The sequence below is a fragment of the Glycine max genome, chromosome 3, assembly GCF_000004515.6.
Source record: "Glycine max cultivar Williams 82 chromosome 3, Glycine_max_v4.0, whole genome shotgun sequence".
In the NCBI taxonomy this organism is placed as follows: Eukaryota; Viridiplantae; Streptophyta; class Magnoliopsida; order Fabales; family Fabaceae; genus Glycine; species Glycine max.
Genome location: NC_016090.4, coordinates 40,604,660 through 40,618,465, shown reverse-complemented (window position 1 = coordinate 40,618,465; position 13,806 = coordinate 40,604,660). Strand labels below are relative to the sequence as shown.

The window sequence follows — 13,806 nt, the reverse complement described above, 5'->3', positions numbered from 1 at the left end:
GCCAAAATAAACACTAAAAGAGGTGTGAAAGATAAGGTAAAAACTAATTGGTAAAAGGCAAGCTATCTAGGTGGTTTGATAATGGAGGGTAAAAGAAATAAGCTATGAAAGTAAGCAAGAAATTAAAGTGCAAGAAATGCAAACTAGGCGGATCCTAAGAGTGTTTGGATGACCTCATTTAAGGTTCCCAACAAAACACTCACTATCCTAAGGGAAAATTGCCTAAAATTATTACACACAAATGGAAGTAGGGTGACCTAGCGGAGGCTCCCAACTTACTTCCAATGAAAGGCCTTTTTGTTACAAAATTTGAAAACAAAGCAAATTGCCAATTACAAAATTACAAAGAAAAAAAAAGTCCTCAATTGTGGTGGCTATTCTCTTTTTAGTGTTTCACTCAATTTGGAGTGCTTCTTAGTCCAATAGCTCTTAAGGTGGTTGGCCCCTTGCTTCTTGACTCAAATTCTTCAAGATATGACACCAATCCTCCTTTTCCAATTCCCTATATGGCAACTCACAAGCAAGGAAACAAAGAGACAAGCAATAACCAAAGACAAAAAAAAAATGAAATGAAAGCTAAACCAATAGAGTTTTAACAAGACAAATTTCCAAGGATTATTCAACAATTAAAGCAATGAAAAGCACAAAAAGCAAGCTAGGACTCAAAGAGAAACCTAGAATGGCTCTAGAGTAGAGTAGAAAAACTCTAAAAAAAAAAAACTCAAGAAACCTCTAGTTTTGGCACTTGTTTTCACAATAATGTTCAATTGAAATTTCAGAACTAGGATTGGTATAAAATATGCACCAATTATAGAACAAATTTTGAGCCAAAACAACAAGCACACTTTCCTTTCACTTTTCTTTTTTTTCCTGGACACTGATTTTTCTGCCAACTTGTGAGATTTTTATTATTTTTTTCTTTAATCCAAATCGCTTGATTCTTTTTTTATAATTTTGGTCCAGATGTCTAGAAAATTCAGTAAAAGTTTCAGCTCAAAAAACGTAGTTACCAATTCCCAGTAATTTATACAAGTTCGTATGTTCAAGCTGCCAGAACCAGCGATTTCAGCCTAGAAATCAAGAGTAGTGTTTATGTTGCTTAAGGCTTGGATAGTTACAATTTGTGTTTGCTTATGCTCAATTATCTTGAATAACACAATTAAAGAGAGCTTAAGACTTATTTTGATTCACAAATCCAGCCACAACTCAGCACCACAACTCAACTTCATCATAGGCATCATGTAGGAAACTTAGAAAGCAAAAAAAAAAAGTTCAAGAAGAAGACTACTTCTAGGAATTGATTTAGAACATGTTATGAACTAAATAACATGCATGAATTAGACTCAAAATTCAAAAGATAGGCTAAGAATGACAAGAATACATGAACAAATGTATCTAGAATTCAATCAACAAAATAAAATTCAACACAAACTTAGAACATAATGTGACAATTACTATGACTAAACATGACTCTAAGACAACATGGATTAAGTGATTTACACTTAGATTTTTGTGTTTTTTTTTTCTAATCAATATTTTGGAACAAAATTTAGATCTAAAGGTTCAGAACAAGAATATTATGAATGAAAATTGATAGAACCTAAAATCAACACAAAAACAAGATTCAAGAGTAGATCTACAAAATTTGAACCATAGAAATGCAAGAACAAGTGTAGATCTAAGATTTAATCGGTTTATTTTTTTTTAATCTACTCTAAACAGCACCAAACCACAAGACAATGGAGGATATACATGGAGAATAAGATGAAGAACAAGGAATTAAAGAGAATTCACCGAACAAAAAGATAGAGGAAGCAAAAGAACATCACCTAGATGAAGATGCTCTTGATACCACATGATGCAAGCTCCATTGGAGCTTGTAGGCCTAGGATCTTCTTCATCAATGGATTCCTTTGCTTCTTGGAAGATAAATGGCAGCGGAATGGAGAAGGAAGAGAGAGAGGAGACGCCACTTCAAGGAGAAGATGAGTCTAGAAGAAGCTCACCACCATAGGAGGCCATGGATAAGAGCTTGGAGGAAGAAGGAGATGAATGAAGGGAGAGAGAGAGAAGAGCACGAAATTTTGTGCTCAAAAGGAGCTCTGAAATCTGAAGTTAATATTCAAATGATCAAAGTTCAAAAAAATGCACACACATGACCTCTATTTATAGCCTAAGTGTCACACAAAATTGGAGGGAAATTCAAATTTCACTTGAATTTGAAATTGAATTTGTGGAGCCAAACTTTGGAGCCAAAATTTCACTAATTATGATTAGTGAATTTTAGTTATGGTTCAGCCCACTAATCCAAGATCAATTCCAAGATTCTCCACTAAGTGTGCTTAGGTGTCATGAGGCATGAAAAGCATGAAGGACATGCACAAAGTGTGACTATATGATGTGGCAATGGGGTGTAGTAAGCAAATGCTCACCTCCCCCTCTAAAATTTAATTGGATTGGGCTTCTACCAATTCAATTAAATTTATTTCCAACCACACACATCAAATATCCACTTAGTGCATGTGAAATTACAAAACTACCCCTAATACAAAAACTAGTCTAGGTGCCCTAAAATACAAGGGCTGAAAAATCCTATATTTCTAGGGTACCCTACCTACATTATGGAGCCCTAAATACAAGGCCCAAAATTAATGAAATCTTAATCTAATATGTACCAAGATAAGTGGGCTCATACTTAGCCCATGGGCCCGAAATCTACCCTAAGGCTCATGAGAACCCTAGGGCCTTCTCTTGCATTTTTGACCCAATCTTCTTGAAGTCTTCTATCCAATGCCCTTGGGGGGTAGGATTGCATCACTTAATTATCAAGCAAGTCTAACTCATGACTAAATAGGTGGGTGAGTGTTATAAACTCCCTAATACTATCTTTATTCCTATGGATAAAGAAAAATATTAAACTTAATTAGAGCTATGTGAATTTAAGTGTTGAAATAATTAATTAAATTTAACTATCATCTTTTTAAAATTAATTATTTTACTTATATTTAGTGCTCTGTCAAATTTTAAAACATTCACATATCATATCAGTAATGTTTTTAACAAAAAATAAAAGAAATGATAAAAAAATGGAACTTTAAAAAATAAAGGTTTAAATATATTTTTTATCCATGTAATTTAACATTTTTTTCATTTAGTCCTTAAAAAATGTGTTTGTTTTGTTTTTTATTCTTAAAGTATTTTAGATAACACTTTGAATAGTAAAAAAATATTATTTAAAACACTTTAAGAACAATAAACCAAATAATAACATTTTGCAATGATTAAAAAAATTGTAAGGATGAAAATGAAAAAAAAATACTAAATTGTATGAACAAAAAATGTATTTAAGCCAAAAATAAAAAACTAAAATGAAACTTTTAAAATTTAACGTAATCAAATAAAACTCTCAAAAATAAAGATTAAAATGAAACTTTTAAAACTTAATTCACCAAAATAAAAAAATACTGAAATATAATGAACCAAAAGTGAAATTTATAAAAGAAAATTATTTATGATGCTATTTTCATTTTATTTTAAAAACTGATGAATTTTATTTTGTTTCAAATATTATGAATTACTATTTGTTTTTTATTTTTTAAAATTGATATAAATAAAGAGTATAATTGATAATAACTAATCATTTTTGGCATGTATAATTAATTTTAATTCTTGTAAAATATATGTATGTTTATGTCATGATGGTAGAGAATACACTTTTAAAATTGCGCAAAAAGGATTAACCATAAATTCATCCAAGCACAAGATTAGCCGTAGCATTGAAGAGTGACATAATATTTGAAGATAAATGAATGAGTGAGTTTGTTTACACTTATTGAAATAAATATTTATTTTAATAAAATAAGTAATTTTTAATTTTTTAGTATGTTTTTTAAACTATTTCTGCTTATAAAAATAATTTAATGCTTATTTTAAGAAAAAAGTCTTATTCGCTTCTCAAAAAATACTTATATGAAAAATATTTATTTTAAAGAAGTTTTTTTATGTTACCATCCATGAGTGGTCTCCCTCTCATAATATTTATAGTCTTAATTTTTTTTACATAAACAAATTAATGAAAGAGTGATAATTTTTTAAAATTAATCTTATAAAATTTATAATTTTATTTTTCATCATTAATATAATAAAAAATATAAGTAAAAATAGAAATAACAAAAATAACAATTATTCTAAGACTTTTTTTCTTTACACAATATGGAACAGAGGAGAGGAGTACTGTAAATCTGTAATTCAATGTTTTATTTGTATACTTCCATATAATGATGTGTTTATTGTATCACTAAAGTTGTTTGACTAATAACTAAAAAAGTTAAAACTCTATCGATAACCTGCCAACAAGACTTCCAATTAATCCAGAAGGGAACACACTATCTATAGAACCTTAGCAATATCATTAGTCTTATCTATCTATCTACTTTAATGTTTAATACTTTATTTATGTATAAAATTTGGTATCTTCTACAAGGCATCCAAAATGTCTGCGGATGTAAGTGTCATCAGAGCAGACCCAGATTTTATCATTATAATTATTAATATAAAAAAGATAAATAAAATTAATTATAAAAAAAGGCCAGCTAAATTATCATGGGGACATAAATTCTATCTTGAAGAAGGAAAATTATACTTCAAAATGGGTGTGTGCCTACTAGGCCAGCTAAGACTCTAATGCTTACTGCCAAAACTCCACCACCTTTTCTTCTTTCTAGATCCACTTGATGGTATATCTGGATCAATAGGACAAAATATACACATGATTAACCAACTAATATCCAATATTTTTGACAAATAAATATATCATTAGTGTTGAAATAATTTCGGAACTTGTTTTTGAAATGCAAAATTTGAAGAAAAAAAATACCTACAGGACTGTGGCTAGCACAAGAGGTCAATAAGACAACCACCTTAGGCCTCTTTTAACTTATTGAATTTTTATATATTTTAAAATTATTAGATAATAAATTTTAATATATTATTTGTATTTAATTTGTTATGGAAAAATTATTAAAATTTCTTCTTTATCTAAATATAAAATAGAATAACTATATCTAATAAGAATAATTTTAAGAATTATTGTTTAATAAGAACATTTTAAGAAAAAATCTTTAACAAAAATATATTTAGAATTTTTTGGTTAATTTTTTTCTCTTTCAATCTATCTTTTTCATTGATGCACAATGAAAAAATAAATTAAAAAAAATTAACAAAAAATAATAATTAATAATTTTGTTGCAAAATCCATCTTCATCTTTGTTTTTAAGTTGAATTCAAATATTTTTTAAATAAATTATTAATAAGTAAAAGTAATTTCATGTAAAAATATGAATAACTTATCATAATATTAAAATATAATTATAAGTTCAAAATATTTTTTATAAGAATTTGAATTATAATATAATATAAATATTTTTTTATATAAAATAAGCATTTATCTTATGCATGGTGCAAGCTAATATATTATAAAAATTAATAATTTTTAATTATATATGTGTGCACATATGCGTGCGTGTGTAAATTTAAATTTTAGTGAACATCAATTTGGTATTAGTAGTTTAGACTTTTTTAAAAAAATTAAATTTAGTAAAAGAATTACTATCAAAATAAATTAATCTGTTTAGTGCATGTAATGTCAGTAGAATATTATTATTACTTCTTGTAATTATTGTGAATAATTGTTGAAAATAATTTTTAAAGATTACATTTTCTTAAGATTTAATTTAAGACAAACTATGTTATAAGACAGTGATTAAATAAGTTATTAAAAATAAAATGTAAAAAATATTCATTACTAAAATTTAATTAATAAATATAATTCACAATGTTAGAAGAATAAATAAAAATTGAAGAGTTATATTAAAGTCTAACTCAAATAAAAAACTTACCTAAAACCTCAAAACTTGTAGATAGAGTCTTGATACCTCCTTGGGGATAAATGGAGTTGTAATGCACCTCTGCCCAGAAACTCAGAAAAATCACTGCAACAAAAGAGACATATTAGCCAAGTTGATTATATGATGAAATTAAAATAATTATCTTAAAATAGTTAATACCGAAAGCAAAATGTTGTCAAAATTCCGTGATGGATGTAGAGGGGGCTAGAATCCCATTCTGAGGAAGGGATGCTAGCCCCCCTCTTGGTATTTCTTGTATATGTGTATATATATTTTTAAAGTTGGGTAGTGTAAAATTATGTAAAATTAATTTTATTTGATATAAAATAATGATGGTTAAGGTTAGATAGTGTAAAATTATGCAAAATTAGTTTTGTTTGTTGTTATTATAACAATGATTATGATGATAACTAGTATAAAATTATATAAAATTAGTTGTGTGTTTGTTGTTATTATGATACCCATCAAAATTATATCATTTAAAATAAAAGTAGTTTCAATTTTATGTGTAAAAATAATGAATATTTTTTTAAAATATTACATATTATAAGTTAGACATACAAAAAATTACAAAAGAAAAAAATTTATTTATACAACAAAAAATAATGAACACAATTCATAAGTATGAAAAAACTATTTCAACAATTATCTTTAAAATTTCCACCACAATAAAACAGATAGAACTATTGCATCTTCTTATAAGCATGACAGCATTCCTTGGAAAGGAAAAAAAAAGGATAAAGTTAAATTATCATCAAGGCAACGTGAACAAAATATAGGAAGGAAATGAAAAAGAATAACAGGAGAGCAAAAAATGAAAATTTAGAAGATGAAAAAAAAATGAAAAGTCTTGGTAGAGGAAAAAACCAGCCCCACTTGGTCTCAACTCAAGTAGAAAAATAGGGCAGGGCTTAGTGATAAGATGAATCATTTTTCCAGACCCATCATAAAGAAAACCAACCTTCTTTTGGCTTCTCAAAATGAGGAAGTATCTCTATGCAACAGGTGTCCTTGAAAGAAGTTATCACAAATATTCTCACACCATACTGGAGGAAAAAGAAAAAAGAAAATCAAATATATTAATATGAAGTAAAAAGGCATATCATTTCATAGCAAGTTCCAAATACTATTTTAAACTTTGTAATGACATTGTCTCCAAACACACAAGGTTAACAAACTTTATCAGACAATACCTCAAAGTTGATAATTCATTATTTAATTTTTAAATATTACAAACCTGCATTGATAGACTTTATTTACTAAACACCTTGTAATTTGAAGGGTATGATAGTCAAAACTACTACAACATCCAACAAATGATCCATTTTATAAGGAGATACAACAGGTAGTAGTCCATAGCCAAATTCAATCATCTTCTTTCCAGAAAAATTAAATATGATGACTATAACAAAATAATGGCCGAGCATAAAGCCAACAACCAAACTTGAAACAGTTAAGCAACAAATTGGGAAACTAAATGGTCACACTATCATTTAATTATTTCTAGATGTTTGACGAAACATTTTTCGTTGCACAGCAAATTGAATACAAGTACTATAAAAAAGGATATATGGAAGAGTAATTAAGTTGTAACAGTCATACCGAATCTGCAGCTGCTTGGAGAGTGACATGATCACCCCATTCGCCACTCCTAATTTCATTTTATGATGAAAGAAAAGGGACAGTCAGTTAACCAAAAACAAATTACTCAGTGCATGAGTGTGTGCACTCACTCAAAGAGAGATTATTACTTAGACATCTTGATCAAATAGTCATCATATTCCATGGGAACATATCCATCATAAATCTCTGGGTTAGATTTAAGCTGATTAAAAACACAATTCAACAGTAAGAATCCAAGAATAATTGAACAAACCTGCATAAAAAAGATAATACAATAAGCAACAAACCTTATTGACAACTTGTCGTCTCACAAACACGTGGTGATCAGGTGCATGATACAATTGATCAGATAGTGCACGGAACTAGGGAGGAATGAAAATAAAATAATTATTCTATGAAAACTACTCTAAACATAATTACTTTTGAAAAATATAAATTACTATCATGTGATTAAGAAAATTTTCCAGGTTAGGTTGAGGAAGCAGTTACTATAGTCAGGACCTTGCCTACTGGTTTTGAGGTCTTAAACAAGTCTTTTATTTGAGTTTCACTTTTTATTTTATTCTTCTAATATTGTGAAATATATTTGTTAACTAAAATTTAATAATTAAGCAATTTGAACATTTTATTCTTTAATCACTATCTTACAACAAAGTTTATCTCAGATTAAATCTTAAAAAACGTAATCTTAAAAAAAAATCAACAATCATTGACAATAATTACAAGAAGTAATAATAATATTCTATGAACATTACATGCCCTAAAAAAGATTTTTCTAACATAGTTTCATACTTTTATTAGGCCAGTAATTCCTTTTACTAACTTTAATTTAAAAAAAAAATGTATACACTGCTAATATCAAATTGATGCTACCTAGAACTTAAATTTACACATACAAACACACATACACACGCGTGCACATATGTAATTAAATATTGCTAATTTTTATAATATATTAGCACGCTTCATACACAAGATAAATGTTTATTTTATATAATAAAAAATTATTATATATGGAGTATTATATTATAATTAAAAATTTTATCAAAAAATATTTTGAAGATATAATTATATTTTAATACTATGATAAGTTATTTATATTGTTATATAAAGTTATTTTTTACTTATTAATAATTTCTTTAAAAAATATTTGAATTTAACTTTAAAGATGAAAAAGATAGGTTGAAAAAAGGAAAAATTAACAAAAAAAATCCAAAATTATTTTTGTTAAAGATTTTTTAAAAAGTGTTCTAATTAAACAATAATTCTTAAAAAATTCTCATTTAATACAGTTATTCTATTTTATATTTAGAGAGAAGAAATTTTACTAAATCTTTAATAAAAAATTAAATACAAATAATATAATAAAATTTATTATCTAATAATTTTAAAATATTTTTAAAAAATATATAAAAATTCAATAAGGCCAACCGCTGTTGCCTTATTGGCCTTGTGCTAGCCACCCTCCTGCCTATAGAGCAAAATGTTATATTTAGAGCAAAATCCTAATCACATAATAATAATTGATATTTCTCAAAAAGTGCAGTCTAAAGCAAATGATATCTACTCTAGCCCTGGATTTTGAGAAAATTGGAAATGAATGAACATTTGATGCAACACACCTGACAATTCCCATCACCTTGTACTTTGTGCTCCACGAAGTCGTATAACTGCAATCTGTTTAAAATTTTGCCCAGTTTAGTTAGGCATGTCGAAGATACGAAAATCTACACAACAAATAATTTTTCAACCAATAATTTATTTATAAACTCAAAAACAACAAACATTTCAAGATGAAGCCCATCTCTCACAATAGCTTAAGCTTTAATAGTGACAACAAAAAACAAAGAAAATAGTGAATATTCAATTACTCAGAAAGAAAATCATTTGTGACTAATACCTATCCAGAAGCCTTTGATGATCTGAAGTTTCTTCATCAATTGAAGGAATTTCACCATTAATTTTTGGAACATGCTAAACAAGAAAATGAAGGCATTTTAAGCATCACTTTCGAATACACAAGTCTTATGACGGATAAAAAAAAATGAACATTCTAAAAATCATACTAAGTGAAAGGCAGTAGGTTGACAATAAAGGGATAAAATTCATCATTAAAAAAGAAAAAATAACAACAGACAAACATTTTAAACTGGGTGCTAGTGAAACCACATTGTTAGAAAACTGGATAAATTCAGTATATATTTTGTTATACTGCCCAAAAAAACGACCACTGCACGGTAGATGACTTAACCTGGAAGTTGCTTCACTCATCAATAAACATGAAAAATAATAAGTTGTAGGACTAAATGTTTCAGACTTTCAGAAACCAATAATTTAAAATTATGAAAAGAAATATTACTATCAGTACCAATTAACTTAATAAAATGAAAATGTAATCCTGAAAAAAAAATCCTAGAAGTTGACAAAAGTCTAACACAGTGAATTATCTGCTTAGTACCTAAATGAGCATTAAAAGGTCACAAGTATATCTATTTATCGTTTCAATAGATGAGCCAAAAAGGAATATACAGAAGCAAATGAGGCTTAACATACATGAATTGGTATCATTTGACTCAATCTCCTTCCTACTTCATCATCAAGTGGGTAATTGTCAGTTAGCTCTAACGAATATTCCTCTGTTTCACAAGGACGAGAACATGAACTAGAGGGTTCTCCATTACCAATTCCTTCTTGGGCATAATCATAACCTGCATGTGTAAAATATTTGATTGAATAAATCAATACCCACTAAAATAAATAAACCCCAATCAAATATAACCAAGAAAAAACAGTTTACATCTTTAATGATACCTTCTGAACAATAGTTCACCATTGAAGAGCTATTCCAATCATATGCAGGCTGAGTATCAGGAACATGGAACTGTTGTTCACCTCCCTGTAAATATCCTGAATATTCGGCAATCTCTAGCTGTGAAAACTCTTCTTGAAGTTTACGGGTAATCATCCCATCAGTCTCTTCATTGTTACATTCATTATCATCCTTTTGAATTATGTTGCTATTGTATCCAGGACTATAAGCAGGGTCACCGTCAAGAAGATTGAGACCCCACTGAAAAACATCTGAATGCTCATATAAAGCCATCTCTAAACACTAATCTTGAAAAGGAATATGAATCTTCTTCTGAGAAAGTTGAAATGATTTGCAAACCAGAAAGAATACACCTGTACAAGTAATTTGTAGATTAAGAGATTGGATCATGAGATGTAACAAAGAAAATGACAGAGAGCTAGTTAGGAAGAAATCATAATACAGTTATCAGAGCAGGCACAATTCTTCAAAGTTTAACATTAAGGACCTAAAATGAACGTGTAGATGCAAATAATAACAATTTTGAACCTTTACATTTTATCGAATAAACACTCATCATGTCCTATATTTGGTACATCAAACATGATAATATAGACTTCTTTTGTTTCCAGCTTTTCATGTTTGAAAATTGAAATTCAAGATTTTAATCCACGTTAATTGGACCGGTTGAAAATCTCCTTAACATTCACAAACACAATCTACATGTTCTAGCATGATAGGTAGAAGAGACTACCTTTCATACACGTAGTGAACAAAAAGTTAAACTAATGCAATAACCAAGTAGGCATAGTGTAGCATATTCCCCTTATAAAAAAAAACCCAATTGAAAGCTTTCTCCACGTTCAACTCCAATAGTAATATATAATCCCGCTAGACCAGCTTCCCAGATATTGGTCAAAAAGGATTTAACAAATTGGAATTTATAAAAGTATTTGATAATCGCTTTCAACTTTCAACACCATCAAATATTATTGTATGATCAATGGAAACGTCCACATTGCTCTCCTTTTCAGAAGAACGAATTAAAATGTGCCTCCTCCAAGGATCTTATGCGTAAAAAAAAAAAAAATACAACACAAAAGTAGAAACTTTCTACCATCTTCATTCAATATTTTGAGATCAAACAACTATTACACTACACCTCGTGATTACCGCTTACATCCATCTAAAACAAACTGAGTGTGTTCCAATAACATGCAGAAAATGAAACACTGAAAAAATAAAATAGAGATTGAACAGCACAATCAAATTGAACAGAGTCGAGAACTTTCCCACCTTCGATTCAGCACCAACTGAATTGAGAAAGTGCAGCACAGTTGAACAAGGAAAAAAAGAGGGTTGTTGAGGAAAAATCACTGTTCACATAGGGAAGGTACAATCGCAATAGATGACGACGATGGATGCATTGAATTGAATGAGTATTTATGATACGAATGGAGAAAAATTAAATAAAAAACGCACTTCAATTCACGCGCTTATATACGGTTTACCACGACGTTAAAGTTCGAACACCTTGGTTTCTTTCTTAGGTTGTATTAATTGCACTATGTGAGAAAAGCTTTTACTACAATTTTTCCTAAGCTCTGTTTATTTTGTGTTTCTTTTTATCAGCAAAAGGTCCATATTCTATAGTGAAAAGTCATGAAAATAAAATATAAGTTAATGAGAAACTCTTACATGTATTATTCTATTCACGTAATAAAAAATTTAACTCTTAACATATTGAGTATTTTGTTTCTTTTGTTACATTGTGGATATTTTGTTTTAATCACAGGCATAACATAATTCTCAATCCTGAAAATCTTCAAAAGGTGATGCTCTTCGTCTGTCGAGGATCTTGTGGAAACTTTGTACTATTTTTATTCTTATTTATAAGATTTAATTACTTAATTTATTAAACTTAAGAAAAATAATTAATTTAATTTATAATAATAAATTATTTTAAATTTTATATATTTATAAAATTTTGATTGTAATTAATATTTGTCTCTTCTAAATAGTTCTTTTAATTTAGTTAAGGTGTATTTTTAGTTTAAAAATAATTATACATAATATAATATGGATTGAATCTTAAATAAATAAGAGACAAATTTAAAAAGTTAAGTGTTATAAAAAAAAATACTAGGAATGACAGTTGATTGATTAAGGGGTGGGTTTGGGTTGGGTGCGATTCGAATTGAGACTGGGAAAAGAAAACAACGGTTCAGATCGGTTGCTCAGTGAAGAAGGCAGAGAATCAACGTCTGTGATTGGCGCAACATTCTCGTAAATTGGCTTTTCCTAAAAACTAAACAAAATGAAGCAATAAATAGAGTATTGGCTTTCTTTTTCCTTTTTTCACCCATCTTTGTTGAAAGATCAGTTTTCCATTGAGAGAGCGAAAAAATCCAGCACATCGGTTTCACATTTTGTATTCATGTTATGTGTTGTACAAGATTTATCTAGAACTAAAATCTTAAATATATTTATCATAAAAATAAGAGAGAATTTTTTAATTTTTTTACAGCAAAAATAATTTTTTATTAAAAATATTAATAGTATATAAAATAATTATTATTAATTTCTTAATCAGCTATACTCGTCCAGATATTTTTTTTTTTTTTTGTTGATAATGCTCGTGTGTTTATTTTGTGGATTAATCATTCACAGTATCTTTAGCAATTTTTAGGCGAGAAGAAAAAGGAGGGAATTGAGGAAGAGTTGCTTTCACTTGAAGCTTTTAAGTAAATGAAATATGATTTCTTTTTTTAATTGCTTGAGAATAAGGACCCAACAGCATAAATTCAGTGCGAGATGATGTACTCACGTTTTATTTGATAGCTATTAACTTAAAAAAAAAATAGAAAATGATGTTGACAGGACTCAGGCGAGTTTGTTCTGGCTAGGTAAGAAAAGGAATTTTACATATCTTCTAATTTTTGTTTACTAGTAGAAAAATTTGTTGCAGGTAAATTAGTTTTTTTAAAATAATTTTAAGGTTAAAAAATGCTACTCAAACTAACATTTTTTAAAATATTAATTTTTAATTTTTTATACTTTCTTTCATTTTTATCTTTTTTATATTTATCAAATTTTTTATAAAAAATATATTTATCAAATTTTCTAATTATTGTTTTTAAATAAATAATGATTTACATATCCAATTTCCTAGTTTTTTAATTATCCTTTTAAATATTTCACATTGAAGGATTAATTAGAATTTGAATCTGAATATAAGTTACTATTATTTGTACCAACCTTTGGTTGCCGTCGATCTCCTTTGCTTCTTCATTGTTGTTCTTTTTTTCAACCATATTATTCAAAGCGAAAACTTTGTGCATGCATTGTTGAATGTGAATATTAAAGACGAGGAAATGGTTGAATTCTTGACGTCAAAGATGGTGTTTAATCTAATTCAAAGGAGCACTTGTAAGACATCTTAACAATGAAGCTACAGATACAAAAGAA

At 28.0% G+C, this 13,806-nt stretch overlaps 1 protein-coding gene across 2 annotated transcripts; it reads right to left on the bottom strand.

Moving 5' to 3' along the window:
- Nucleotides 1-4,622: 4,622 nt before the first annotated feature.
- On the bottom strand, nucleotides 4,623-11,840 carry LOC100791075 (OVARIAN TUMOR DOMAIN-containing deubiquitinating enzyme 12). Of its 2 annotated transcripts, XM_006576964.4 has the most exons (11): nucleotides 11,635-11,839; nucleotides 10,341-10,712; nucleotides 10,083-10,237; nucleotides 9,430-9,503; nucleotides 9,152-9,206; nucleotides 7,817-7,891; nucleotides 7,658-7,731; nucleotides 7,509-7,557; nucleotides 6,868-6,952; nucleotides 5,898-5,990; nucleotides 4,623-4,742 (listed from the first exon to the last, which is right to left on the bottom strand). In XM_006576964.4, the coding sequence occupies exons 2-11, from the start codon at nucleotides 10,630-10,632 to the stop codon at nucleotides 4,681-4,683; spliced, it is 1,014 nt and encodes a 337-aa protein (XP_006577027.1). In that variant the 5' UTR covers nucleotides 10,633-10,712; nucleotides 11,635-11,839; the 3' UTR covers nucleotides 4,623-4,680. The 2 variants fall into 2 exon arrangements, with proteins under 2 accessions (XP_006577027.1, XP_040870060.1); XM_041014126.1 differs by lacking the exon at nucleotides 7,817-7,891 and having other exon boundaries at nucleotides 7,658-7,782; nucleotides 11,635-11,840.
- Between the last annotated feature and the right edge of the window lie 1,966 nt (nucleotides 11,841-13,806).